Genomic DNA, 25,047 nt, shown 5'->3' with positions numbered 1-25,047 from the left:
GGAGGCAGTTAAGAGTCACAGCAGCACAGATTTGCTTTTTGCAGCCATGGACGGGTCCCTCAAGTGCCTACAACTGCAGCTGCTCCTTTCTGAAATGACTGTGATAAAGTGCATCCCATAGCAGGGCTGTATGGCACGGCTGGAATTCAAACAAATCAGATGTCCCCTGCTGAAAGTTAAAATAAAACCCAACGTAGAGAGTTAAGGCGTAAAGACCAGAAAGGGCCGGGGAGGGGGGAAGAAACTAAAGGAAATTAACGTATAGAAAGCACAAGTCACAAGGAATCCAAACACCCTCACCATGTTTGCGTTACTCTTCCCTTCCCTAATTGTTAGTGCATGGAGATGGCATTAGCACAAAGTGATCTGTCTAGAGAGCGTCTCAAGCACGGCGCGCTATGCTGTGATGTGTTATGGAACTGGTTTAAAGAACACATACAGCTACAAAGTCATGATTATTCAGTATTCAACCCAGCCTGAAAGCTCAGGAGTCAGCTTGTTAGTTGCTGAAAGCAGGGGGCCTGAAATTATCCATGAATAGTTCAAAGCAGCAGTTAATTCAACATCTCTCCCTTTCAAAAGCATAAAAATCACAGATTCCTGGAGTGTGTAAGCTTTTTAGAAATGACAAACTACTAACTGTCAAATCAAAGCAGCAAACACGAATCCACACGGCTGATAAAGACAAATAGTTGCATTTTAAAGAGTAATTAAGTATCACTTTGGAATATTTTGCTTGGAACTTATTTCTCTGATAAAAATGGGAGGGGAAGGAAAAAAAGGAGGAGGAAGCAACCCACATAGAGCAGCACAGCAAGCAGCTTCTCAGCAGGCAGATGCTGCCCAAAATTGCTCTCTTGGGCTCAGCTGGGTGCACTGCAGCCCCAGCAGCACCCCGCTTCACCTGCACCCCTCCATCCGGCAGCACCATGCAGAGCACATGATGGCTTTGTTCAGTCTGCCTTGCTGGGGAGGAGGGCTGGTCTGCTCACCATGAAGTGTTGTATCTTTCAACTATACTTCGATTAAAACCATACCCCAACTTCTATGCTGGGAACGTTGCTGAAAAAGCAAGAATGCAAAACACAGAAGTGAAACCTTATCCCGGCCAGCGTGAGCTAACCTCACCATGAGCTGCTTTGAAACATGACAAATATGTCCATGAGAAAGGATCAAAAAAACTCCCCCAATCCCTCGACACTCTCCAAACTTTTATCTGCTAACAATGAACATTTCACACAGACCTTGTACAGCTCTAGGAAGTACCTGCAGAAAGATACAGGTGATGGTACAAAGGGGGTGTTTTCAATATTGAAAAATGAGCATTTCCAACTTTAAATGTTATCAAGCTGCTTGAAAAGCCCAGCGCGGTGGGGATGGGTCACAATGCAAAGGAAAGGCCAGCACGAGACCCAGCTGCATGCCAGCAGAGCTTGGAGGATCTGAGCAGAGCGTGGGCCATATCCAGAGACCCCTGAGGTTTATGGAATGGTGCCCATAGGCAGCACCTCGCCTATCTGTGCTTATCGACTGAAGGATGCAACAAACAACACAGCAGATGACACATCAGTGAGACATGCACAACATGGATTTTCCCCTGGGCGAGTGCTCAGGCAGCCACGTTTTGGATGTATGGCAAAACTCAACCTCCAAGGACTTCAGAAGAGGTATTGCAGGGCCTGGATTATATCCACAGCCTGAGAACACTGGCTGGGATTCCATTGAAAGATGACGGGCTTTGCACAACCGTGAGCCGCACAGAAGGTCAGTGCAGAGCTGCAAAGCTGTCTAAAACATGCTCAGAATTCATTTGGAAAAGCATCATCAACAGGAATTAGGGAATGTTTTGGCTTTGGTGCCATCCTCACCATGTGGAAATACTGAATCGCCATTCCTGAGTCATAGTTAAAGTTCACTGCTGTACTTCTGAGAACTGACCTTAATTCTGCACCTTCTCCTGTCAAGCAGTTCAGCTCCTAAAAGAATACAACTGTTGGAACTGTGCTGATTAGTTTAAAGAGTAAAGCTGCCTCGCTTAGTTCTACAACCTGAAAGCAACAAATGAAATTGTCAGGCTTGCATTTGTTAACAAGTGTTTTCATTTCAAGCTCATGAGCTTCTCACTGCTGCTCTCATACATCTCCCATTCCCTCGCTTCAGAACTGGTCAGTTTCAAAGCAAACAAAGAATCAGTTGGTGCTGCAAATGCCTCGTTTCTTACTCAACAGCCTGATGTCATGAAAAGTCCATATTTTTCCAATCTACGTCTCTGCGAGCCAACCATTTCATACACATTCCCACCCCGAAAACACAAAGTCAGGGATCCAGCTGAAAGTTATTAACTCGATATTTTTATGTGATGAAACTCAAAAGCTGCTTCGAGTGATTTACCAAATCTTCTGTCAGACAAATCCCACATCTGTGCTGACCAGTTTGCCTCCCAGACCTCAGCAGATGGTGACTGCAAAGAGGAAAGTGCCTGAAAATTGGGCTATATCTTAAGCTGGATGCAAAGGTTGGAGGCTCCCCACCTCCCCAGAAAGCAAGCAGACAGTCCATTGCATTTGGCCAGCCACTAAAGCAGCATCCAGAAGGAAGATTCAGCTCCTTCCACCTCCTTAGGGCTAAACAGAGAAGAGGTTTTTCTCTCATACAGAGAAAGACCACACGCCTCTCTGCCATGGAACACACATTTCATATTAGTGTGGGAGATAACATACAGACCAGCACACACAAATCCAGCCTCAGCATAAAGGAAAACCAAGCAAAACATATTTACCAGCACGAGTAGAAAGAGCTTCAAATTGTTTTCAGAGACTTTACAGAGCAATCACAGAAATGTAATAAATGTGCTTTGCATTTATTTAATACCAGAAAAGAACTTTTTTAACCCCGCTGGAAGCAGTTCTGCCTTCCCAGGACTCATATGGGCAACATTGAAGCAGATGGAGAAATACAGTGGAAAGAAAACAGAGACTGGGAGGCAGAGCACAGAACAGACAGTGCTGTGCTCAGAATGGCTGCACCAACACAGTGTAATTAGGAAATCCAGGATTAAAAGGAGTGAGAAAAGTGACTGCGCCAAGTAAGTAACAAGTAAAAACAAAAGCAAGGGCAAATAAACAACAGCAAAAAATGCAGCGCTTCTCTCCCAGTGATGACTTGGATGGTCCCTTGGCAGTCATGGCAGTCTGCCATGCTTCCGTCTATAGGGATGTGTGACAGCACCTACCTGACACCAAAACAGGGCAGTTTTGTAGCAAAAACCACTAAGAGGACACACAGATGGGGGCGACAGAATCCCAGAATCACTCAGGTTGGAAGTGACCTCTCAGATCCCCACATCCAACCCTCCTCACTCTGCCCACTGACCACATCCATCAGTGCTGCAACCCCATGGGTACTGAACCCCTCCAGGGTCAAAGCTCCCCCAGTTCCTTGGGCAGTTGTGCCACTACAGCACCCCTCCTGCTTTTTCCTGATATCCATGGCATGCTCCTGCACGAGGCTCTGTGCCATAAACATCCCATGAGCTCTTAAATTCACCCCACAGGACAGAAGCTGGGGGGTTCACGGAGATGGTCCCAAGAGGTGGTGGGGCTGCTGCCCCATCCCATCCCATCTCATCCCGTTCCAAGGCACGTAGGCAGATGGGGCTGCTGACATGACCGAGCTGGGGCAGCGGTCAGCAATTACTGCCATCATTAAAGCAATTCTCCAAAACTTGAGCAGCTGTTCATGCAAGCAGATAACGACAGGGTGATGTTAAACCAAAAGCCCCAAAAAAACAAAGGCACGGATCAACATCCCTCTCTCATGCTCTGCTCAGCAACCCCAGGCACTACCAGAAGACAAATCAATCACCAACAGCTGCGTATCTGTCCCCAAAGCCAGACACGAACCACTTCATTGAGGGATGTGTATAAAGAACCCAAGGCCTCCGATCTCATTTGGTGCTCTTGATAAAAGCCAATAACGTGGCTGTCTGTGGCTCAGACAGAGGCACGGTGCCATCCTCCTCATTAATCAAAGGCTTTCCCCACGTCCACATGTTTGCTGACTTCTGCCGCTCTCTTTTATTACTCGTTTGGAGACAGAAATTGCTAGATGCTGAAGTTACCCCAATTCAACCGGTCGCTGCGGACCGTTCCACCCCTGCTATCTGCAACCTGGCATTATTGAGTTACTGAGGAATTCCACGAGGAGTGGCTGTTTCCTTTCACAGCCCACACTGCTTGTTCCAATTGCCATGGGAGCAAGATGCTGTTTTCCTCTGAGGCTGTGGGAATTTTACTGCCAGCCCTGAAAAGAAGCTGGTCCTTCAACCCTATCTGCATCCAGAGCCTGAGCTTGGGAGGAAGGAGAAATGTAGGGAAAAATAAAACACAGAGTATCACAGAACAGCCTGGGTTGGTAAAGGTCACGATGACCATCCAGTTCCAACCCCCCTGCTATGTGCAGGGTCACCAACCACCAGCCCAGGCTGCCCAGAGCCACAGATGTACCAGGCAACCAGCAGTCTGACAAGCAGGAAGGCAGGATATTCAGTAATTCCAAGCAGCAGCAATATGGACAGTAACTCATCTCCACCCAACGCTGCCAAAGCCTCCAACACACCAACACAGAGTTATTCTCCCAAACTGCCCAGCAATGCACTGAGGCCAAGGCTGAGCACCAAGGGATGAGGTTCAGCTCCCTGCCCAAATCTCCCTCACTCTCATCCCTGTTTTGTATCCACACGATGCCATTTTGCCACTAAAACTACAAAATTCTTACCAGGGCTCGTCTCACACCCAGCTTAAGAAGAGCTTTTAGAGCCAAAGAGCCATAACACAAGAAGACAGTCCACATTTTGTTTTTTAATGCTTTTGTTTGAAGACAAACAAAGCCTGCAAGGCTGTGCCCATACACCGCACACCCCTGGCTCCTGCTGGCATCTGAAACATAGAAAGTTTGTGCTTTTCTAGACAAGCCAGGTCGTTAGGCTGAATATTGACAAATCAGCCCATTATACCAGCAGACTTGGAGCTGCCTGAGCTACAGATTATAAATCTCCTGTTTAGAAATCTGATCTCCTGGCGTAATTGCCCTTATAACTTACAAATAGGTTCTCTGTTATCCGCAGATTAAACTTCCTCCAAAGCCACATCACATCTGCTTAGCTCTGAAAACACACAGCACAAGCTTCCATTACTTTACACTCCGCACAGAAATAATCCTGAATTTAACTCGGGGTTTCTTAGAATAAGAATTTAAGACCCTGCAATCTTTTAATGTCGTGTTTTAATATATAATAATAGATGGAAGCGCTGACCAGAATACAAAGCTAATGCCACACTTTCCACTTTGCCTATATCCCAACAGCTGAACTCTGTTGTAGTGGGAGCTTTGAAGCAAATATGGCAGGCAGAAAGACCCCCCGTGTAAACAATGTGTGCTGTTCTGCAAGGAAACTGCCAGCTTCTAATTGGAACCACAACCCTTCGTGGCCCTGCACTGAGAGCTTTTGGCTTTAAAGACAGCAGCGTTCGGCTGCAATTCCTCTGAGGGACAAAGCAAGTTCCTCGCTGTACAAACCCACCCCAGAGCTCACACAGCAGCACTTTGGCTTCCAGGGGAAGCACCCAAACAAGGAGCACTGAAGGGAGGAGACGGAGCTGAAATGTCACCGCTGACGCCTCTAAGGATAAGGGGACACCCAACAGCGAGCCCAGATGGCAGCCAACATCTCAAAGATGTCTGTGCTGATACAGACAGAGGGCTCAGATCCCACTTGGGATGGAGGAGCCTCCTCTGCACCGGGGATGCTCCAGCACAGCTGCACCTTGCAGCACCCAGCCCCAAAGCTTTGGGGTGAAGCTCCCCATCGCCCACAGCACCCAGACAGGAGCTGCAATCACACTCCAGCAAGACGCTGGGAAATGACACGGCGGGGCTCCATCTTTCTCCTTATTGCTCAATGGCTTTCAGGGGAGATTCGGTTTGTAGAGACTTCTTTTTGTTGTTGTTGTTGTTGCTTCGGTGGGTTTTGTTCTTAAATACCAAAGCCGGGAACTCGCTGTATGTAAGAAGCTGCTCTGTGCCTCTAACCCGAGCTGTGCGTGCTGCACGGAGCTGTGTCTGCCATTTCTTTCAGCTGCAGACGAGGGGCCGTAACTTGTAGCACACGGCAGGTACCAGCTGCTACACGGACACACCGAGCAGCACCGGCTCGGCTCAACCATCCACCTCCAGCAACAAACCCAGCCCGGCTCCAGCCCTCCCATCCAACCCCCCCCTGCAGCCCATACAGACCGCAGCTCCCCGGACCCCACCGCCCACCTCGGGGGGCGCAGAACTTTCCGGAACCTCCTCCCCCCCCATCGCCGCGTTCCGGCCCCGCCGCCCCCCCCCGGACAAAGCCCCTATTTCCCCCCCCGGCTCCGGTTCTCACCTTGCGGTGCTTCTCGTTGAAGGGCAGCGCCAGCCACGGCATGGTCCGCACGGCGTCCTGCCACTGCTGCTGCTCCTGCTCCGCCGACACGAACACGATCTCCAGTCGTTGAGCTCCGGCCGCCGCCGCCTCCCCCCTAAAGCGCCCGTAGAAGGCGGCCAGGCTGGCGCCGAGCTGAGCGCAGGGACCGCTGAGGCTGCAACCGAAATACAGCCCCACCAACGAGACCCCGCGGGCGGACAACGCCGACACCGACACCTCCTCGCCGTCCGCCGATACCAGCACCTCGCCCAGCACCTCCGACAAGGCGCCCGCCATCCCGAGCCGCTCCACGACCCCGCTCTGCGCCGCTCCGCTCCGCCCGGCCCGCCAGGGGGCGCTGCTGTACGGACAGACCCGCCCCCACCGAGCCCGGCCCGGCCCCCGCGGGGTATCGGGTGGGGGCGGTGGGGATGGGGGGGTGATGGCCGGACCTGCTCGGCCCGGTGGGTCGGAGCGGACAGGGTGAGGGGTGAGGGAAGCCTGGAAAGTGTTCTTTTGTTTTCCAAATGGCGACACGAAGTGCGGTGCACAGCAGAGCCTGAGACCCGAAAGGGAATCCCGAAGTGAGTGGGTGGGTGGGTGGAGGGATGGATGCAGGGATGGATGGATGGATGGATGCAGGGATGGATGGATGGATGGATGGATGGATGGATGGATGGATGGATGGATGGATGGATGGATGGATGGATGGATGGGCTGCAGCCAAGTGACCGGCCACTGTTCTGCCCGCAGTTAGAGGGATGGCAATAGGTGCCCCATGTGCGGGGCAGAGCGGCTGGAAGGCTGCAGGGATGAGAAGGATCTGGTTGGATATTAGGAAACGTTTCTCCTCCAAATCAGTGCTGATGTGGTGGCAGAGGCTGCCCAAAGAGCTGGGACAGCCCCATCCGTGCGGGTGCTCCAGGTCCGGGTCCATGTGGTGCTAAGGGGCACAGTTAGCAGGCAGGATTCCTGCTAGGGGCACCATCGGACCCAGAGGTCTCCTCCAGTCTCTTTTCCACCTGGTTTCAGTACAGAGAGGAAGCAACACATGGGTCATAACACAGAACCCAGGAACCAGAGCAGGTTTGCTCCTCACAGCCCAGATGTTCCCTCCTGGCCCTTTATCCCCATTTATCCCCATTCACTTTCCTGGGACGGCTCCCAGTGGCTGCCATGCAGACACCGATTCCCACAGCTCTTCCTTCTTGGGCCTCCTGTTATTGCTGCTTCCAGCGGTGCTTAAAATCCTACGGCATCCAGAACCGTCAAGGGATGCTCTATAAATACAATTAATTATCATTGTTATTACAGCATTACAATCTCTCTTTTCCTGCACCAAGACCCGCTCCCTCGGGGTGGTTCAAAGCCGGAGGAGTTTTGCCTTGTTTTTATTTGTCCTGCCTTATCTGCATTAATTAAGGACCGGGGCTCATTAGGGCAGGGGAGCTGCTTTTGAGCCTGTGGCCCTGAACTCAAATGAACCCATGCAGCGATATAAAGATTCTGCTGGAAAGAATTACAGCTGCAGTCAATGGGCCTGACCTGCACCCAGTGAACCGAGCTGGAGGGACACGGAGCGACTAAAAAGCGTTTCTTGCTCTTAAAAGAGCAACCGGATCGAAGGAAGAATGGGATCCATTCGGAATCGGACCCCGGTCCGGCCCGCTACGCACGGAGCGCAGTCCCCGGTCCTCTGGTGTCACCTCGCGGCTGCAGGCGGAACTGAGACCGGGATCACATGCGGAGCCGAACCGGGCACTGAGCTGTCGGATGTTCTGACCTTTATTCAATAGCTGGCGGTGCGAGCAGCAGCCGAACACCAATTCATCCGGATCCAAAGAAGCCAGGAGACCTGCAGGATGAACTTGTAGAGTCTACATCCAACCTGCACCTCCCCTGGTGCAACGCGAGGCCATTCCCTCTCATCCCATCGCTGTTACCTGGGAGCAGAGAACTCCTACCCCAGCACAGCCTCCTCTCAGGGTGCTGTAGAGAACAGTGAGGTCTCCCCTGAGCCTCCTCCACATCGAACAATCCCAATTCCCTCAGCCCATCCCCACAAGTCTTGTGCTCTGGATCCTTCACAGCTCTGCTGTTCTCTGGATGCATCCCAGGGCCTCCAAGTCTTTCTTGTAGTGAACACATAGTCAAGGTGCAGCCTCAGCAGTGCTGGAGGTCATGGGAGAGCACTTATGTGAGTTTAAATACAAGAACTGCCCCTTCCTACCCAATCAAGAGGCTGCCCTGCAGCTGGGCTCACTGTAGCCTACAGTCATTAGCATGTTTTGCTATATATATATATATGTATATATATACATACAAACAGCAACTTTCTCAGCAGTCAGATGGTTACACATGAGGAGATGGCTGCTCTGGGATGTCCCCTGTACAGCAGTGCCAAACCTGTGTGCTCCATCCATCCCCAGCCAGGGCATGATGCTTAAACATAACTCCATTTCATTGCAAAGGGCTCTGTATTTTGAACTCAGGGTGGGGGGAGGATTAACCCACAGTGTCTGGACATCAGCCAGCAGCAATGTCCCTTAAAGGAAAGGGGCTTCCTTCCAACCAGTCACGCATTAATTCTTTTAAATATGTCCATGCTGAGGTATCAGGCTGCCTGAGCACAGTGCTGGGGGTCTGAGCTGCTCACAGTCAATGACGTTACACTCTGGAGGAATTTGACCCTACAAATTCATCTCCCTTGTGTTGCAACACATCCGGGCTGCTGGGGGAGCCAGGTTCAAGGCCAGCATACCTTTAACCCTCACCATCTGGCTGGGGGTCCAGCAGATGGACCCCACAAATGCCATGGGGCTGCTGGCACCGTCCATATCCCTTCTACCTCCAAGCACCACAGGAACCCCCTGTCCATCCAGCAGTGGGTTTGTGACTGCCAGGAGGGACATCCATCACCCACTGTTGACTTCTATGGCTTCACAGCTGCCCCAAAGGTGCAGATTTGCAGATCCTGCCATCTCAAGGATCAGCTCACAGTGGGATCAGACACTGCGATGCCCAGATTTTATTAAGGCACATAAAGTCCTGGAGGCTGTGATTCACCACCGCTGCACAGCACTGCATGATGTCACACCTAAGCCAAAGGAGCAAAGGGGAAGGTGAAACATTAACGAGCCTTTCCATTTCTGGGAGCTGACATCACAGCTGCAGGTCACTGAGGCAGCGTATGAGCAGCTACAGCTTCTACGTATAAGCAATCCTCCCTTCCCACTGTAATTTTCCATGTGCTGGAAATAGATTCGGGAACAGCTACTTGGTTCCAAGCACATGCAGGCAGAATTTCACCTTTGTAGGAGCACAGAATCATCCCAGCTCAAGTATGATCCCACCACTGGCAACAGCAGCTGGGTGGATGGGGGATCCCTGGTTTGGAGGATGAGAGGTGAAGGCCAGTAGATGTGCCAAGGGATGTTCAGAGTTGGACAGTAGCAAACGTTTCTTTGTGAGAGCAGCCAGGTAGTGGCACAGCTGCTCAGGGAGGTGCTCAGGAACCGTGGGGATGCGGCACAAAGGGACGTGGTCAGTGGGGTTGGAATTAAGGTTCTTAGAGAACTTCTGTCATGGTTTTGTAATTTTGTAATGACATCTTCTCCAACGGGGAATCCACGGGGTGATGATGGCAGGGGAGACATTGCCGGGGTACGTGCTGATAAATCCCTTTGTCTTCCATGGGCAAACCTTGGCCACCAAACCCGCATCCTCCTGCTTGCGGGATGGGGGGACACAGATATAGGGGTCCTCATGTACGGACGGCCCCCCTCCCCATAAAGCCCTCTGGGCTCTGACTCCGCCTACACGTGAGTGTGTGTGTGTGTGTGTGTAAGGGGGGGGATGGCTCAGCCCCACGCCCCGCTCCCCGCAGCGTGCCGACCCGCACCGCCCCCAGCCGGCAGCCCCACGGCCCGGGGGCGGAGAGGCCGTGCCCATAGGGCGGGCGGGCGGCCCCGGCGGAGCGGCGGTGCGGCCCGATGGCGGAGCCGGGCGGGCTGACGGTGCGGTGGCTGCGGGCTGCGCGGCGCCTCCTGCCCGCGGGGATCCGACGGGAGAGCGGGGAGCTGGCCCGGCTGGCGGGGCCGGTGGTGAGAGCCGGGGCTGCGGGGCGGGGATCGGCGCGGGGTGCGGGAGGGCCCGAACGGAGCTTTAAGCGGAACCGGCGCTGCCGAGAGCCGCTTCGGTGCCGCCTGCCAACACGGGGCTCGGATGGAGTCAAAGCGATGCGGCTCATCCCTTAGCCGTCATCCAGCCGCGGGGGGTTCCCTTCCAGCCGGCTTCCCCCCCCGGCAGTGCGCTGGGAGCCCCGGCCTTGCTGCTGGCCCGATGCTGCGTGTCCCGAGCCCTCCAGCCCTACCGTTAGACGAGGACCAAACGGGGAGATGTCCTCGCTGACATTCACGTGGCCCCGACCCGACGGTGCAGCAGAGGAAGTCACAGCGGTTTCCGTTCCGTGCCTCCATCCCCTGCTTGGTGGGCACAGAGAACCTCAAAGCAAACCTAGTGCTGTTTGCCAGCTGTAGCTCTCATGTCCAGCCCTGCGCTGGAGCAGTCACAGAGGTACAGAGCTCTGCTGCAGGGATTACTCACAGCTGCTTGGACGTGCTGAGGCCTGAGACAGTGCAGCATCCGCAGGTTGGTTTGGTTCTTCCTCAGGGCTCACAGGAGCCAGTTCTCCAGCAGCTCTGGAGCCTGCAAGGAAGACAGAAGTGTGAGCAGCCTCCAGCCGTACCCACCTGCCTCAGGGTCTCTTGCTCTTACCATCCAGCAGTTCCATGCTGCATTGGGGTTGACCTCTTGCCAAGGAAAAATGAGGTGCTGAGCTCATTGTCTGTGACAGCATCACCACTCCTTGCTGGAGAGGAAGGTGCAGGAGAGGACACTGTATTCTGTGGAGCTGAGCTTTCCCTAGATGCATGGAAGTGCAAGAAAGCATTGGGAGTTGTCATTTTCCTTCTCTACTCAGCTTCTGTGACAGAAAAGAAACTTTCCAGGGGAGCCATTAAGCCTCAGCTAAACAAGGACATGTAGCAGATAGGCTTTGTAACACCACAATACCACTGGGGTTTAAGGACAAAGCCACCAGCAGCCTTGAGGAAGCTTGCAGTTGGTTCAAACCCAACTGGTCGTGGCCCAGCTGCAGGGGAAGGGCAGTGCTCCTCTGTGCCCATGGTGCTCACTTCTCCATCTCCTCTTCCCATTCTAGTTTGTAGCCCAGCTGCTGGGCTTCCTGATCAGTGTCATCAGCTCCATATTCTGCGGCCATCTGGGGAAGGCTGAGCTTGATGCTGTGACTCTGGCTGTGTCTGTACGTATTGCTCTGCTTTGAAACATGAAAATGGTGAGACATCAAAAAAAGGGGAATAGAAAAGAAGAAGGGGGGGAAAAAAAGCCCTGTAGGAATGCTGATCTGAGGGTTCATTGCTCACAGCCTTGATGCAACACGAAGATTGCATCCACCAAATCATTCCTTCCTTTGCCCTGAGCAGAGGCAGGAGATGTGAGCTGTGCAAGGCCAGCAAGACCTACTTGTGTGTGTGGTGGGGAGCTGCACTGTTTGCAGCCCTTTAGCTGTTCATCCCTTGCTAGATGTTCCTTTTCACATCATAACAGGGAGTGGACTATTTAGGTCATGCGAAGGTATTACTGTGAAAAACAGAGAAAGTCTGGAAGCTTCCCAAATATCTCACAGCAGGACGGTCTCTGTTCCCAGCTGGGAGGGACGTGGTGCTTTGGGCCACGTTCCCTGTGATTCTCACTTACCCAACTCACTTGTGTCTCCTCCAGGTCATCAATGTGATCGGCATCTCCGTTGGTTCTGGTCTGGCTTCAGCATGTGACACACTGATGTCCCAGGTTGGTGGCAGCTCCCCGTTCCTTGTTGGGTTGGCAGTGTCTCACCTCCTGTGCAGTGTGGATTGAGACACAAAAGGTGGGAGGATGGGTAGCAGAAGGAAGCACAATCCACCTGAGAGCCAGATAAACCCAACCAGCCTGGTGGTGGCCACTGCTGGGAGCAAGAAGGGGAATTACATTGATGTCCCAGCCTCAAGCATTTGCCCTGACCGTTTAGTTCCCCACAGCTCTTACTTTGGTTCTCTGTCCTCACGTAGACATATGGCAGCAAAAACCTGAAGCAAGTGGGCACCATCCTGCAGCGAGGGATCCTCATCCTGATGCTGTTTTGCTTCCCTTGCTGGGCGATCTTCATCAACACTGAGCAGATCCTCCTGCTCCTCCGGCAGGACCCTGAGGTCTCCAGGTCAGAGCAAGGTTGAGTGTGACCCCTCTCTTACCAGCAGCACATCAGCCCTGCAGGCCCTGAAGGTCAGGCCTATCTGCATTGGGTGTTTGGCTGTGGCTGGGTTGCTGCATAGTGTTGAAATCAAGGCTCTGTGGAGCTCAAATACAACTCTGCTTGGTTTGGCTCTTGCTTTCCTGCCTCACTAACTGGCTGAACATCTCTCTTTCCAGGTTAACACAGGTCTACGTGATGATCTTCATTCCAGCTCTTCCTGTAAGTTGCTGCTGAAGCTCTTAGAAGCTTAGTAACAAATGGGGAAAGGAGGAAGGGCCCTTGCTCTGTAGATCACAAGGCAGCATGATTTGGAGCCTCTTAAGCCTTAATGGATGTGCACTGGCCAGCAGCTGCTGGACCAGCAAACATGCATTCCTTCATATTAGTGTGCAGAGGCTTTTACTGCAGGCCACGTCTCTGCACAACAAGTTACAAGCTGTGGACATTGGAACTGAGTGCTGCAAAGCTCAGTCAGCTCTGTGATAAAGGCTGCAGCTCACATGCATGCAGCCACTGAGCTCTCAGCTGTTATCTGCCTCTCTGGAGAAGCTCCTCTAAGCTGAAGCTGTACTCCAAGGTTAAAATCAAGCACAGGCACGGGAGCGTGGGCAGCATGCTGTGCTGTGGCACCCTGACACAGCTGTGCAAGAGCAGTGGGAAGTACCTCTCTGTAGGTGTTAAACTGTAGCTGGCCACTGAACCGTAGTACAGCAGTGCTGACCAGGTGAATTCTGACTCTTGCAGGCGGCGTTTCTGTACCAGCTGCAGACAAGATATTTACTAAGTCAGGTATTGTGTAACCGGGCTGTGGGCCAGTTCCTAGGGACGTGGATAAGGCTGGAGATCTAAGTTCATCCTGTCCTGGGGAGAGCTGGGATGAGGAATGCGAGATCCACAGCCTCCAGCTGGCTCTGCAGGACAGGAGGAGCTCGTGGGAATCGCCTTTGGGTTGCTCCATTCTCTTGCTTCTACCTCTGAACTCTGCACTGAGCTGACTGTACCAGCTGTTGAGCCCTGCACACTGTCTAATGCATGTCTAATACAATCTGATCTTACCTGAAACAGGAGCCACTTTCTTGGCTTTCTCCTCAGACACTGCTGAAGGTCTTCCCAGTGTTTGCTGGATGGTAGCTTGGGTCATGGCTGCAGGCTTGGGATCCTGGGCATTGCCGGAGAAGCAAAGTCTAAAGTCTCTCCTTATCTTCCAGGCAATCATTTTGCCTCAGATAGTGACAGGAGTTGCAGCCAACATCCTCAATGTGGCCATGAACGCCGTCTTCCTATATGCACTGAAGCTGGGCATGGTGTAAGTGTGAGCAGAGGTGGTGACAGCCTCTCCCTGTGTGGAGGGCTTTGCTTTGGGTTGTGGGGTTTACCTTGGGTACCATGTGCAGCAACCTGCTGTCCCCAGCCAATCAGCATGGAAAGATCAAGCCTGGGGGGGTCTGGTCCATATCTGCAGCAAGGGATAGGTGCCTGCCAGCAGGTCTGCTGGAGCTGAAAAGTGGGTGAGGGTGTTGTTTATAATCAGCCTGTTTCTCTCCCCAGGGGCTCAGCCTGGGCCAACACTGCTTCACAGTACACTCAGGCCATCCTTCTCTTCCTTTTTGTGTGGTGGAAGAAGATCCACGTGCAGACATGGGGAGGTACTCTTCAGAGCTTAACCCTTCAATAGACCAGTGCCTGGCCCTGGGGATGTGGCACTGTCACCAGCACCTGGGGTGTAGGTCTGATAAAGGGATTACCATCTCCTCACTATGGGAGAGGCTGTAGCCATGACCTCATGTCCTTTACTGTGGCCTCAAGCCCATTCCTGATCATCCCACCTCTGGGATACTCTGTGGTACAGCAGCTCTAGGCTGGTGTCCCACAGTATCCCAAGGAGCTGTGGCTGGAATGCTGTCTTTAGAGCATCCACATAACCTCATGGCTCCCATTCAGCAAGGAAACGGAGGATCATGCACTCATGTTCCTTCACCCCTATGGTGTAGGTTGGACCAGAGACTGCCTCCTGGACTGGGGCTCCTACATCCAGCTGGCGCTGCCCAGCATGCTCATGATGTGCATTGAGTGGTGGACTTTTGAGATCGGGAGCTTCTTGGCCGGTGAGTCCAGATTGTCTTTCTGTGGCTCATTAGGGCATCTTCCAGCCATGCCTGCTCTGGTGGCTGTCTCTTGAGTGTGTCCCTGATCATCTCCTGCCAGCAGCTTCCCCTATGGGGTTGATTCTGCAGTTTGCTACACGTGTTAGATGGGAACCCTATGGTCACTGCATCCCTGTCAGCAAAGGAAAAGTTAATGAAGCTAATTTTGTCCTAATTAACAAAGTGCTCAATCTTTTCTAGGGTTGCTCAGCGTGGTGGAACTGGGTGCTCAGTCTATCATCTATGAGCTCTCCTCTGCAGCATACATGGTAAGGACTGGGTGCATAGAACTGGGATCAGCTGCAGATTCCCTACTGGGGAAGAAGACAATTGCTGCAGGCTGTTGGCACTCACCTCTTCTTTATCTGCTGCTACTCAGGTGCCTCTGGGCTTCAGCGTGGCCGTGAGTGTCAGAGTGGGCAATGCCTTGGGATCAGGGGATGCAGTGCAAGCCAAGACATCCTGCATCACTGCTCTGCTGTGCGCAGGTCAGCCCAGGTCCTTGCTGAGGGGAATAAAAGAATTATTAGCAACAGGTTCTATTCACCTCTCACGGGGCTGGTGACCACCCCCAGCAGCCTGAGCCCGCTTGTTCAAATAACTCTGTTTGGACAGGGTGAGACTCTGGCTCTTCTGCACTGTTAGAACCCAGTGCAAAGGCTTGGATAGATAAAACATACTTGAGCATTCTGTCTTCCACCTCCAGCTGGTGGATGGAGTATCTAGGGGAAAAGTAAGGACAGCAGCCTTGTCCTGTTCTGCAGTAACACACAGAGGTCTGCCAAGCCCCGTCCCCATCACATGGAGCCCCTGAGGTCTGGACCTGCTCCGGAGCAGTACATGCAGCCTTTGAGGTTCAGTTCTTTCTTTTTCTTTCAGGAGTTTTCGCTGTGGTGGTTGCAACATTACTGGGCACTCTCAAAGACGTGGTGGGCTACATCTTCACCAATGACAAGTGGGTTGGCAGCTTTCTTTGGAGTTTTGTTACCGTTTGGGGTAACACGATCTGCCCAGGAGCAGCTCAGAGGCTGGGATCAGGCTTTGCAGCTGGCCCAGGGGATGTGTGAGAACCAGAGTGCCTTGAGAACATGCCGTGCTGCTTTCCCTGATCAGTACATACCTCTTTCCAACAGGGAGATCGTTACGTTGGTGTCCAAAGTGATGATCATCTTTGCTCCATTCCACCTGTTTGATGCAGCAGCAGTGAGTATCCCAGCACAGGGAGCTGCAAGTAGAGCACAATGGAGTGTGCCAAGCTACCTTTATCTCTTTCTTAATCTCTTACAATGATACAGAGAAGCAAGATGAAAAAAAACAGTCCCAGCAGCAGCTTGCATCACCCATAGCACCAAAGCGTCCCCTGTGTTTGCAGGTGCCTCTTGGCATTGCAGCAAAACAACTCTTCTGTAGTTCTCAAGTTCTCCCTCTTCCCTGCTGCTTTCCTTAGGCAACCTGTGGTGGTGTGCTGAGGGGCACAGGGAAGCAGAAGCTGGGTGCCATCGCCAACGCTGTGGGTTATTACGCTGTCGGTTTGCCCATCGGCATCTCACTGATGTTTGCAGCCAAAATGGGGGTGCTGGGTATGTGCACCCTCTGCTCAGCAGTGCAGGGTTGGCTCTCTATGGCATTTTGACCTTGACTGGCAGCAGTGGGGTTTCCATCGGCGCTCACTAAAGTTCATTTTCATTCTGGCAGGTCTGTGGGTAGGGATGATCGTTTGTATCTCTTTGCAATCCCTCTCCTTCTCTGCTTTTGTCATGCGCATGGACTGGAAGAAAGCTGCAGAAGAGGTAAGACTTGTGCTTCCCTGCAGTAGCTCTTAGTAGGTGTTATACCAGTTTTTTGCCCCAGAAAAGCAGTGAAGTTGTCTGTGGGGAGCTAAAGTGACACCAGATCTGTCCTCTTCTGGAGTGCTGGAGCAGTTTGGTGCTAAGCGTGCTTGCTTTGGGAGGGTCAGGGAGGAGGCTCGGGTTTGCTTGGCTGGGCAGCACATCTCTGCTCTGAGAACAACGCTTCTGTGTGTGCTTTTAGGCTCAGGTCCGAGCGGGTCTGAAAAAACAGCTGGAAGATGTGAACTCCAATGGCACAGCTGCTAACAAAACATCTGCTATAGGTACGTACCCACACCTCACAACAGGGAGGGAGCACAAATCCTCCACCCGGCCCTTCCTCTCCTTCTCTGTGCTGTCTGTCCTTCCAGCCCCAATAGCTGGAATGAGCACAGTGTCTGGTGATGGTCCCTGTTACCCTTATCACCACCCTGGCTGCTTCAGGGGAGAGACAGAACACACCTGCATCGCCCAGTGCCTTTGGAGAGGACCCTCAGGACTGGGTGGGGTGCAGATGGGAGCTCCTGGCTTTGCAGCTCAGCTTCCCTACAGCACTCACCTCTTTTGCACAGATTACATCTCTGTAGACACAGACAACGTGGAGACCATGGTGCTGCCTGACAGCATGGTGGGAGGAGGTGAGAGGCACCCAGACCACCAGCTCATCACTCAGGAAGAGTCAGCGAATGTCTCTACTCCTCCTGCTGTGGCATGGAGGGCCCTGATTGTCTGCAGGGTGCTGGCTGCTGCTGCTGCCCTTGCTGTGCTGCTGGTGGGCGTGCTGGTCCGGCTCCAGACAGCCCACAGCTAAAGGCAGTACTGATGTGCCACCATGGAACTGTGCAGGAGGGCACACAGTGATGCCCCAGGAGGATGGTGCAGGAAGTAATTCTCCCTCAGCCCCTTACAGAGTTCACTTTGCTCCATTTCTGATCCTATCTTGTCCCACGCACATGGTTTTTAAAGGGGTTGAGCTCGAGATCTGGTCCCTTCTCCAGCACTGCCTGGGGGATGTCACCCTGGGAGGCTGGAACCTACCTTTGGGGTGGCCAGGGGTGAAGACAGGGACCTCGTGCTGCCATCCTGCTTTCTTCTTGCTGGGAGTTATTGTCCAAATCATTTGCTAATGGCAGAGGTCCAGACTGCCTGCTCAGTGTGGTCCTTTGCACACCAGCACCTCAGGTTGTCGGAGCCCACTGTTGTGCAAGGCCCATTGTATTGGAAATAGGCTGACTGCTCTGTTGGGGCACTGGGCGCCAGCCCTGCATGACAGGCACACGGCCTAGAGCAACTCTTTGCACTTTTGTAAAGTGGGATTTTGATACAATAAAAGTTTTCTGAGTAAATGTTGTGCTGTTAACAGGGTGTGAGCATGACCCCGGTCATTGGCACAGCCCAGCTGGTTGAGGGGAGGCGTGTGCTGCTCTGTGTGGATGACTAGTTCTCATGAGAATAACCTCAAACACGGCCCCTAACTCCTGGCCTCGGGGGTTTCAGGCTGCAAAAGCAGTCAGGGATTTGTGCACCTCAGCTGCTGCTGGTTCTAACTGGAGATGGTGGTGTGGTGCTGCCAAGGGGATGCCATGTGTGCTAACAGCACTGCCTGCCCCCTGTATGAGCTCTCCTACCTGCAGCAGTGATGCTGTGTGCAGCCGGTGCTCAGCCCTCAGAAGCAAACAGCACCTCCAGCGGTGCAAGGCATCTCCTGGCATGTAGCACCGGGTGCCTGTGGGTGAGATGGGTCATACAGGAGCTCACAGCAGGCATTAACCACAGCCTCAGTGGGCTGTCCCCAGGTGTGGGAGGATGCGACAGGTCGTGCCCTGCTTGCAGTCACTGTTGTTTTGGCGTCACAGCCCAGGAAGAGTAGGACGAGCATGGAGCCACTATCTGCTCTGTGCAGAGCAGGGGCTGCGCCCAGGGCAGCAGCTCCCAGGGCAGCAGCTCCCATCCATTGCCAGCACCCTGTGCTGGGTCCGGGCAGGACTCTATATTTGGCCTGGCAGAGCGGTGCTGCTGAAACCCGACGCGGCCGCGCTGTTTGGGGCAGGCAGCTGGAGCCAATGGGGCCGCCTCGTCTTGGCCAACGCCGCACTGGGATGAGAACGGCCCAGAACACTCACAGCCAGCAGCCAGCAGCGGGCGGACCCACCGACACTCCATCTCTGCTGGAACAGGAGGACGACCTTCTTGCCCACCGGACACAGCAGAGCAGGGTACGAGGGCTCGCAGGTTTGCACTGCGCTCCTGGGCTCCTCTGCAGTGGGACACGGGATCTGCGCTGCCCAAAGCCCCGCTCCCTGCCCTGCCCATCGCTGCCGGCCAGGCTGAAGTTCACCCCCAGGTTACACATTGCTCGCCCTGTCCGGGCTGTGACACCCGGCGGCTTTAACAGAGCGAGGAGAAAAGGAAACTTTTCACTCCCGGCAGAGCGGCAGAATGAAGCGGCCCGAGGAGAACGGCATCAGCGACGGGACAGCTGGTGGCAGCAGGAAGAAACGCCGCTGGATGCGGCGCCTGATCCCAGCCAGCTTCTGGGAGGATGCGAAGAAGCTGCTGGTGCTGGCGGGGCCACTGGTAAGGACCCAGGGAGGGGAGCAGCCGAGGGCTACCGGACACGCTGCCCTCCCGTCCCCACCACCCATCTCCATCTCTAACCTCTGCATCTCCGCTCTCCACGCTCAGATCCTGATCCAGCTGCTGATTTTCTTGATCCACCTGGTCAGCTCCATCTTCTGTGGCCACCTGGGCAAGGTCGAGCTGGCTTCTGTCACACTGGCCATCGCGGTGAGCACGCTATGGGGCTGGGATATGGGGACGGGTGGCTGAGGACCTGCAGGCAGAGGGAACAGAGGAGATTTCAGCCTCCTTTAAACTGTGCTCACTTAAAAGCCCTCAATACTCACTCCTCTCAGTTTGTATTCCCATTTCCAGGTTATAAATGTCACTGCCATCTCTGTAGGATACGGTCTGTCTTCAGCATGTGATACCTTGATATCGCAGGTGGGTGTCATTGCCACGTGCCCTGGGGCCACCCACCGGGGTTTCAAGCATCACCTGATGCTGCTGAGCTCCAGCAGCCATCCCATAACCGGGAGCACTGAACTCCGGAGGAAATACTGAGCCCTTCCCAGGAGCAGAGCTCACGCCGTGCTCTCACCCTCAGACCTATGGCAGCAGGAACCTGCTGCGCGTGGGGGTGATCCTGCAGCGTGCCATCCTCATCCTCCTGCTCTGCTGCTTCCCCTGCTGCGCTGTGCTCATCAACATCGAGCAGCTCCTGCTGCTCATCCGCCAGGACCCCGAAGTCTCCAGGTTGGGCAGTCTCCAGGGGACGCTGCTTTGGTGGGGTGCTGGTGGCCGTGTCCCTCGCTGATTGTGCCTCTCGTGTCTCCCAGGTTAACCCAGCTCTATGTGATGGCATTCGTCCCTGCTCTCCCAGTAAGCCCTGGCTGCTGGCCATGTGTTTTACACCCTTCTGTCCCAGCACTGGCCCCAGCTCATGCACCCATTTGCTTTCTAGGCGGTATTTCTGTATAACCTGGAGACCAGGTACCTGCAGAACCAGGTGAGTCCCACACCCTGTGCCCATCCAGGCTCCTCACAGCTGAGGGCTCCCATAACCCCACACCCATAAAACACCATAGGGAGCCCTTGCAGAGAAAACCATCCCTCTTCCCAATGGACGTCCCATCCAATGTCCCCATCTCGGAGCTATACCTTCAATGCCAGAAGATTCCTCTCACTGTTAAAGCTGTGGGGATGGGGTGCTGGCTGGTGGGGTCTTCCCTCAGCTATGGCAGATGACAGCCCCCATTCACTCCTTGTTACAGATGATCATGTGGCCTGTGGTGCTGAGCGGGCTCATCGGCAACATAGTCAATGTGATCGCCAACTCCATCTTCCTCTATGTGTTCCACCTGGGGATTGTGTGAGTAATGCCTGCAGGGGGAAAAATGAAACAAAAAGGTCATTTCTGGGGACACCACACCACCAGCCACAGCCAGTGCTCCCAGGGCCATCACGCTCCAACACCCCACACCCCGGAGATGTGAGCACGATGCCAACAGCCTTTCTCATTTCCTTTCCAGGGGTTCTGCCTGGGCCAACACCATTGCTCAGTACTCTCAAACCATTTTCTTGTTCCTGTACATTGTAGGCAAGAAGCTCCATGAGAAGACTTGGGGAGGTAAGGCATCTCCCTTCAGTTTCTGCCTTACACGTGCTTTCATCAGTCTTCTGCTGTTTCTTTTGAGTGAGCTCTGTTAGTGCTGGAGGGAAAACATTAACCCCAGCCTGGGGACACTGTGCTGCTCCAGTGGCAGCCCGGCATGCGTTGGCGGTAACCATTAATTGGGGAGGAAGGAAGCCCTTTGTCGAGGCGTTGTAGGGTTTGGCCCCAGAGCCGGATGAGCGCAGGCGTAGGCATGAGGTTGTCCTCAGGTGCTCTGGTCCAGGAAGGATGAGCTGAGTGTTGCAGCTCAGCTTGTAGGTACATGCTTCGCAGCTAGAGGTCACATGGAGCCCGTGAGAGTTGTGCTGGGGGCTCAGCTAATAGCTCCTGGGGGTGATATTTGGCCAGTCTGGCTTCCATCAGGATGGACCATCTCCTCCATAGAGTCATTAAGGTTGGAAAGACCAGTAAGACCACATCCAACTACCAACCCATGGCTGCAATTGCTCTAGACCATGTCACTCAGTGCAACATCTTTTCCTGAACTCCTCTAGAGACAGTGACTCCATCACCTCCCAGGCAGCCCATTCCAACAAATCACCACTCTTTCTGAGAAGAAACCTTTCCTAATATCCAACCTAATATCCAACCTCCATCCTCTCTTCTCTCCATAGGCTGGTCCAAAGAGTGCCTGCTGGAGTGGGACAGCTTCACCTCCCTGGCCATCCCCAGCATGCTCATGATGTGCATTGAGTGGTGGACCTATGAAATCGGCAGCTTCTTGATAGGTCAGCAGAGAGGGGGGGGGGGCTGGCAGGGTGAGATGGGGCACTGCGGTTATCACAGGGGCTGAGCACCTGAACCTCCTGCCCCCAGGGCTGCTGAGTGTCGTGGAGCTGTCAGCACAGTCTGTGATCTATGAGGTGTCTGTCGTTGCCTTCATGGTAAGTGATGGGTGTTCAGATCAGGATCCCTAGGGTCAGTCCCAGCTCAGATACAGCCAAAGCTCAGCTCCATTCTCTGCATCTCCCCTCCCTGTGCTCAAGTCCCTCCTTGCTCCTGTCTCCCCTTCCAATAGAGTAGATGACCAAAATTAAGCCTAATGCTCCATTGTCCCTCCTGCCACTGTCTTTACCCCCTGTGGCTGCAGATCCCCCTGGGGCTCGGCACAGCTGCCAGTGTGCAGGTGGGGAATGCTCTGGGTGCCGGTGACATCGAGGTGGCCAAGAGGTCCTCCTCCACCAGCATGCTCTGCACAGGTCAGCAGCAATGCTCTGCCCCATTCTCTCTCTACCCCAGGCTCCCTGTTGCCATCAGGATACACTCACCTCCTTGTTTTGCTTTCCAGGGGGGTTTTGCATTGCTGTAGGAGCCATTTTAGCTGCCACAAAGGACGTGCTGGGATATATCTTTACCAATGAAAAGTGAGTGCCCCCAGCTCCCGGCCATGGATGTTTGCTCCCAAAAAGAAACTGCTGGCTCTTTGTCTGCAGGGAGATCATCGACTTGGTGGCCTGGGTCATGCCTGTCTACGTCGTCTTCCACTTGTTTGAAGCCACGTGTGTAAGTCCCTGGGGATGCTGCTACTTTCAGGAGGGGATCTTGGTGCTGAGTGTATGAAAAGAGACCAACCTGCAGGATGGGGCAAAGAGAAATGAGCACTGGGACATGGTTTGCTGGGCATGGTGGTGATGTTTGACGCTTGGACTAGATAATCTTAGAGGTCCTATTCCAACCTTAACGATTCTATGATGGGAGGCAGGGGAAGTCTTGTATTCAGGGCTGGTTCACAGCCCCAAACTCAGCCCCATCCTGCTCCCTCTCCCCGCAGTGTGCCTGTGGCGGGGTGCTCAGGGGTGCAGGGAAGCAGAAATTCGGTGCCATCCTCAACGCTGTGAGCTACTATGGTGTGGGACTGCCCCTGGGGGCCGTGCTGCTCTTCGTGGCCAGGATCGGTGTCATAGGTACTGCCTCCCCCCCAACCCTTCCAGGTGGATGCAGCTCCCTATGGCTCCTTCTGCCTGGCTCTGCAGTGCTGCTGGGGACTGGAAGCACCGGGGCAGACTGGGACAGTCACAGTGCACCACTGAGTGCCTTAAATCATCCTGGGGAAATACCCTGCAGCTCTGCTGGGCATCCCCACGTCCCTGGTGGCTTCCCCATTCTTGGCTCGCTGTCCCTCCTCAGTTGGGTCTGCCTGGTGACAGTGCCCAGCTGACAGCACCGTGCCCTCTGCAGGGCTGTGGCTCAGCATGCTGGTCTGTGTCTCCATGCTCTGCACCTGCTTCCTCATCTACATCTGCCGCATGGACTGGAGGAAGGCAGCCGAGGAGGTAACCGTGTGCTGCACCCACACAGTGGGACGGGATGGCAAAACCCCAGGGCTCTGTGTTTGGGACCACATGTTCTGCTTCCTCCCAGCACGTGCCTTGAGCTGCCCCTCTATGCTACCAGCTCTGAGGTTCCCACCAGCTTTGGGGCACAGGGGGAATCCTTTACTTCCCTATTTCTGGACATACAAAACACAAATAGGCACTGCAGGTGGGGATCCCCCCCTGCTGACCCCTCTGCTCCCTCAGGCTCAGCGCCGTGCAGGAGTGACCCCGCAGCAGCTTGAGGAGCAGCACCAGAACCCCGAGCCCCACAACAAGGGACCATCCCTGATGCCCCACACTCACCTTCCTGCTGCAGCGGTGCGGGGCTGCGTAGGTACGGCCGGGTCTGGGGATGACGGCAACGTGCCTACGGTGTGCAGATCCCTGGCGGAGGTTCACGGTGATCCCTTCCCATCTCGTTACAGCGGGAGTGGATGCGCAGAACGGCGTGGTGCTCACGGGCATCACCAGGACGGAGGGTGCCAACTTCCAGGAGGAGCCGCGGGGAGCGATGCGGGGCTCTGAGCTCAGCCGGGGGCTGATCCTGCGCCGGGCATTGGCGGCGGCAGCGTCCATCGCAGTGCTCGCACTCGGCGTTGTAATAAAGCTCGTGACCAGCAAACACTGACCTGCAGCAGGGCTCAGGGACTTGGCTTTGGGGACCGAAGCCCCTCTTGGCTGATGGATGCGCAAAGCACAGACCGGGCTGCACCTTCACGTCCCGTAGGGTTCAGCCTTTGGCGGGGTCTCATCGGCTCCTGATTGGGAACGGCCCTGCAGCTGCTCCAACGCCAGAAGCACCGTTCCAGGCTGCTACACCGAGCAATGCAGGCGTCCCCTTCCTGCCCATGCTGCAGCTCTCACCCACTGATCGGAGCTGAGTGTGGCTCACACCGCTGCTCTGACAATGCCAAATAAAGAATGAACTCAGCCGGGCTTGTCCTTTAGGCACTGCCTTTGGGACACCCAGACACCTTCTGTGGTGAAACAAGGCTTTATTCAGCAAGGATCAGGCTTGCAGTCCATAGAAATCCCATTACAGGTGAGATTGCCAGCTGCTCAGCCAAGGGCTGTCCTGTCCATAGCACACATTGTTGGGCTCACTGCTGACGAGAGGCAGCTTTATGTAGGGATCATATAGACATGTTACACAGCCAGGCTCAGTAATGACTGAGCTTCCTCCGACACAATTCCCCCATGCCCAATGGTTCCATGGGCTCCTATCTGCAGCGTGGGGCAGGAACTGCTCCCTTCCACCTGCACCTCTGGGGCATGGCCAATGGTTTCAGGCTGCAACAGCACAGCAGCAGACTGAGTTACCTGGGGTTCCTACACTTCTACCTGGTCAATTCTTAGAGAAGAAACTGTATCAAAAGTTCAGAAGTAGGAATGCAGGATGAAAATGATGGGTTATGGATCTGCTGGGTGCAGGGAATCCTTACCATAGAGCCACAACCTCCAGAAGGACAGGCAGGCTGAGCACCCCCCCTGGGGGAGCAGAGCCCCACAACGCAATGGGGTGGAGGTGGGGGTCAGGTGATGCTCAGGGAACACAAAGAGCCACCACTCACCTGTATCACCTGCCAGCACAACGCTCAGCACAGCCAACACCATCAGCCCTGTGTGGTCCTTGTTACGTCGCTTCCTAAGAAAGGACTTGGCCCAATCCAACCTCTTCTGAGAGATGGGAGGACACTGGACTTTGTTCTCTCCCTCTATCTTCAGGTCCTTGAACATGCAGGAGTGGCGGTGGCAGAA

At 54.1% G+C, this 25,047-nt stretch overlaps 3 protein-coding genes and 2 long non-coding RNA genes across 7 annotated transcripts in view; 2 read left to right on the top strand and 3 right to left on the bottom strand.

Moving 5' to 3' along the window:
• NXN (nucleoredoxin) overlaps nucleotides 1–6,807 on the bottom strand; it is a 47,934-nt gene extending 41,127 nt beyond the window's left edge. The window contains exon 1 of the mRNA XM_015880764.2: nucleotides 6,434–6,807. Within this exon, the coding sequence (XP_015736250.1) occupies nucleotides 6,434–6,751 (318 nt within the window). The 5' untranslated portion in view covers nucleotides 6,752–6,807. The remainder of the gene's footprint in view (nucleotides 1–6,433) is intronic.
• Nucleotides 6,808–10,323: 3,516 nt separating this feature from the next.
• Nucleotides 10,324–18,086, top strand: LOC107322585 (multidrug and toxin extrusion protein 2). Its single transcript, XM_015880762.2, has 17 exons — nucleotides 10,324–10,557; nucleotides 11,676–11,777; nucleotides 12,257–12,325; nucleotides 12,583–12,731; nucleotides 12,944–12,986; nucleotides 13,512–13,556; nucleotides 13,976–14,073; nucleotides 14,316–14,413; nucleotides 14,759–14,872; nucleotides 15,113–15,180; nucleotides 15,291–15,399; nucleotides 15,791–15,866; nucleotides 16,045–16,114; nucleotides 16,359–16,491; nucleotides 16,607–16,701; nucleotides 16,943–17,024; nucleotides 17,313–18,086. Exons 1-17 carry the CDS (start codon nucleotides 10,447–10,449, stop codon nucleotides 17,549–17,551), a joined length of 1,701 nt encoding a protein of 566 aa, XP_015736248.1. The 5' UTR covers nucleotides 10,324–10,446; the 3' UTR covers nucleotides 17,552–18,086.
• LOC116654237 lies at nucleotides 10,553–15,349 on the bottom strand. 2 transcript variants are annotated; one of them, XR_004309283.1, is made up of 5 exons: nucleotides 15,266–15,349; nucleotides 12,560–14,264; nucleotides 12,233–12,479; nucleotides 11,231–12,115; nucleotides 10,553–11,161 (listed from the first exon to the last, which is right to left on the bottom strand). It is a non-coding gene; the product is annotated as an uncharacterized LOC116654237 (long non-coding RNA). The 2 variants fall into 2 exon arrangements; XR_004309282.1 differs by having other exon boundaries at nucleotides 11,231–12,479.
• A 699-nt stretch (nucleotides 18,087–18,785) lies between the features above and the next one.
• On the top strand, nucleotides 18,786–24,220 carry LOC107322584 (multidrug and toxin extrusion protein 1-like). 2 transcript variants are annotated; one of them, XM_015880760.2, is made up of 18 exons: nucleotides 18,786–18,956; nucleotides 19,171–19,317; nucleotides 19,426–19,527; nucleotides 19,675–19,743; nucleotides 19,907–20,055; nucleotides 20,139–20,181; nucleotides 20,264–20,308; nucleotides 20,574–20,671; nucleotides 20,832–20,929; nucleotides 21,589–21,702; nucleotides 21,791–21,858; nucleotides 22,065–22,173; nucleotides 22,263–22,338; nucleotides 22,408–22,477; nucleotides 22,746–22,878; nucleotides 23,153–23,247; nucleotides 23,494–23,623; nucleotides 23,715–24,220. In XM_015880760.2, the coding sequence occupies exons 1-18, from the start codon at nucleotides 18,804–18,806 to the stop codon at nucleotides 23,915–23,917; spliced, it is 1,902 nt and encodes a 633-aa protein (XP_015736246.1). In that variant the 5' UTR covers nucleotides 18,786–18,803; the 3' UTR covers nucleotides 23,918–24,220. The 2 variants fall into 2 exon arrangements, with proteins under 2 accessions (XP_015736246.1, XP_015736247.1); XM_015880761.2 differs by lacking the exon at nucleotides 18,786–18,956 and adding an exon at nucleotides 18,976–19,084.
• LOC116654238 lies at nucleotides 19,475–22,752 on the bottom strand. The gene is made up of 3 exons (XR_004309284.1): nucleotides 22,243–22,752; nucleotides 20,461–20,682; nucleotides 19,475–19,573 (listed from the first exon to the last, which is right to left on the bottom strand). It is a non-coding gene; the product is annotated as an uncharacterized LOC116654238 (long non-coding RNA).
• Nucleotides 24,221–25,047: the final 827 nt, after the last annotated feature.

The sequence above is a fragment of the Coturnix japonica genome, chromosome 19, assembly GCF_001577835.2.
Source record: "Coturnix japonica isolate 7356 chromosome 19, Coturnix japonica 2.1, whole genome shotgun sequence".
In the NCBI taxonomy this organism is placed as follows: Eukaryota; Metazoa; Chordata; class Aves; order Galliformes; family Phasianidae; genus Coturnix; species Coturnix japonica.
The sequence above is the reverse complement of the archived record's forward strand: the minus strand, read 5'-3'. Positions and strand labels throughout refer to the sequence as shown.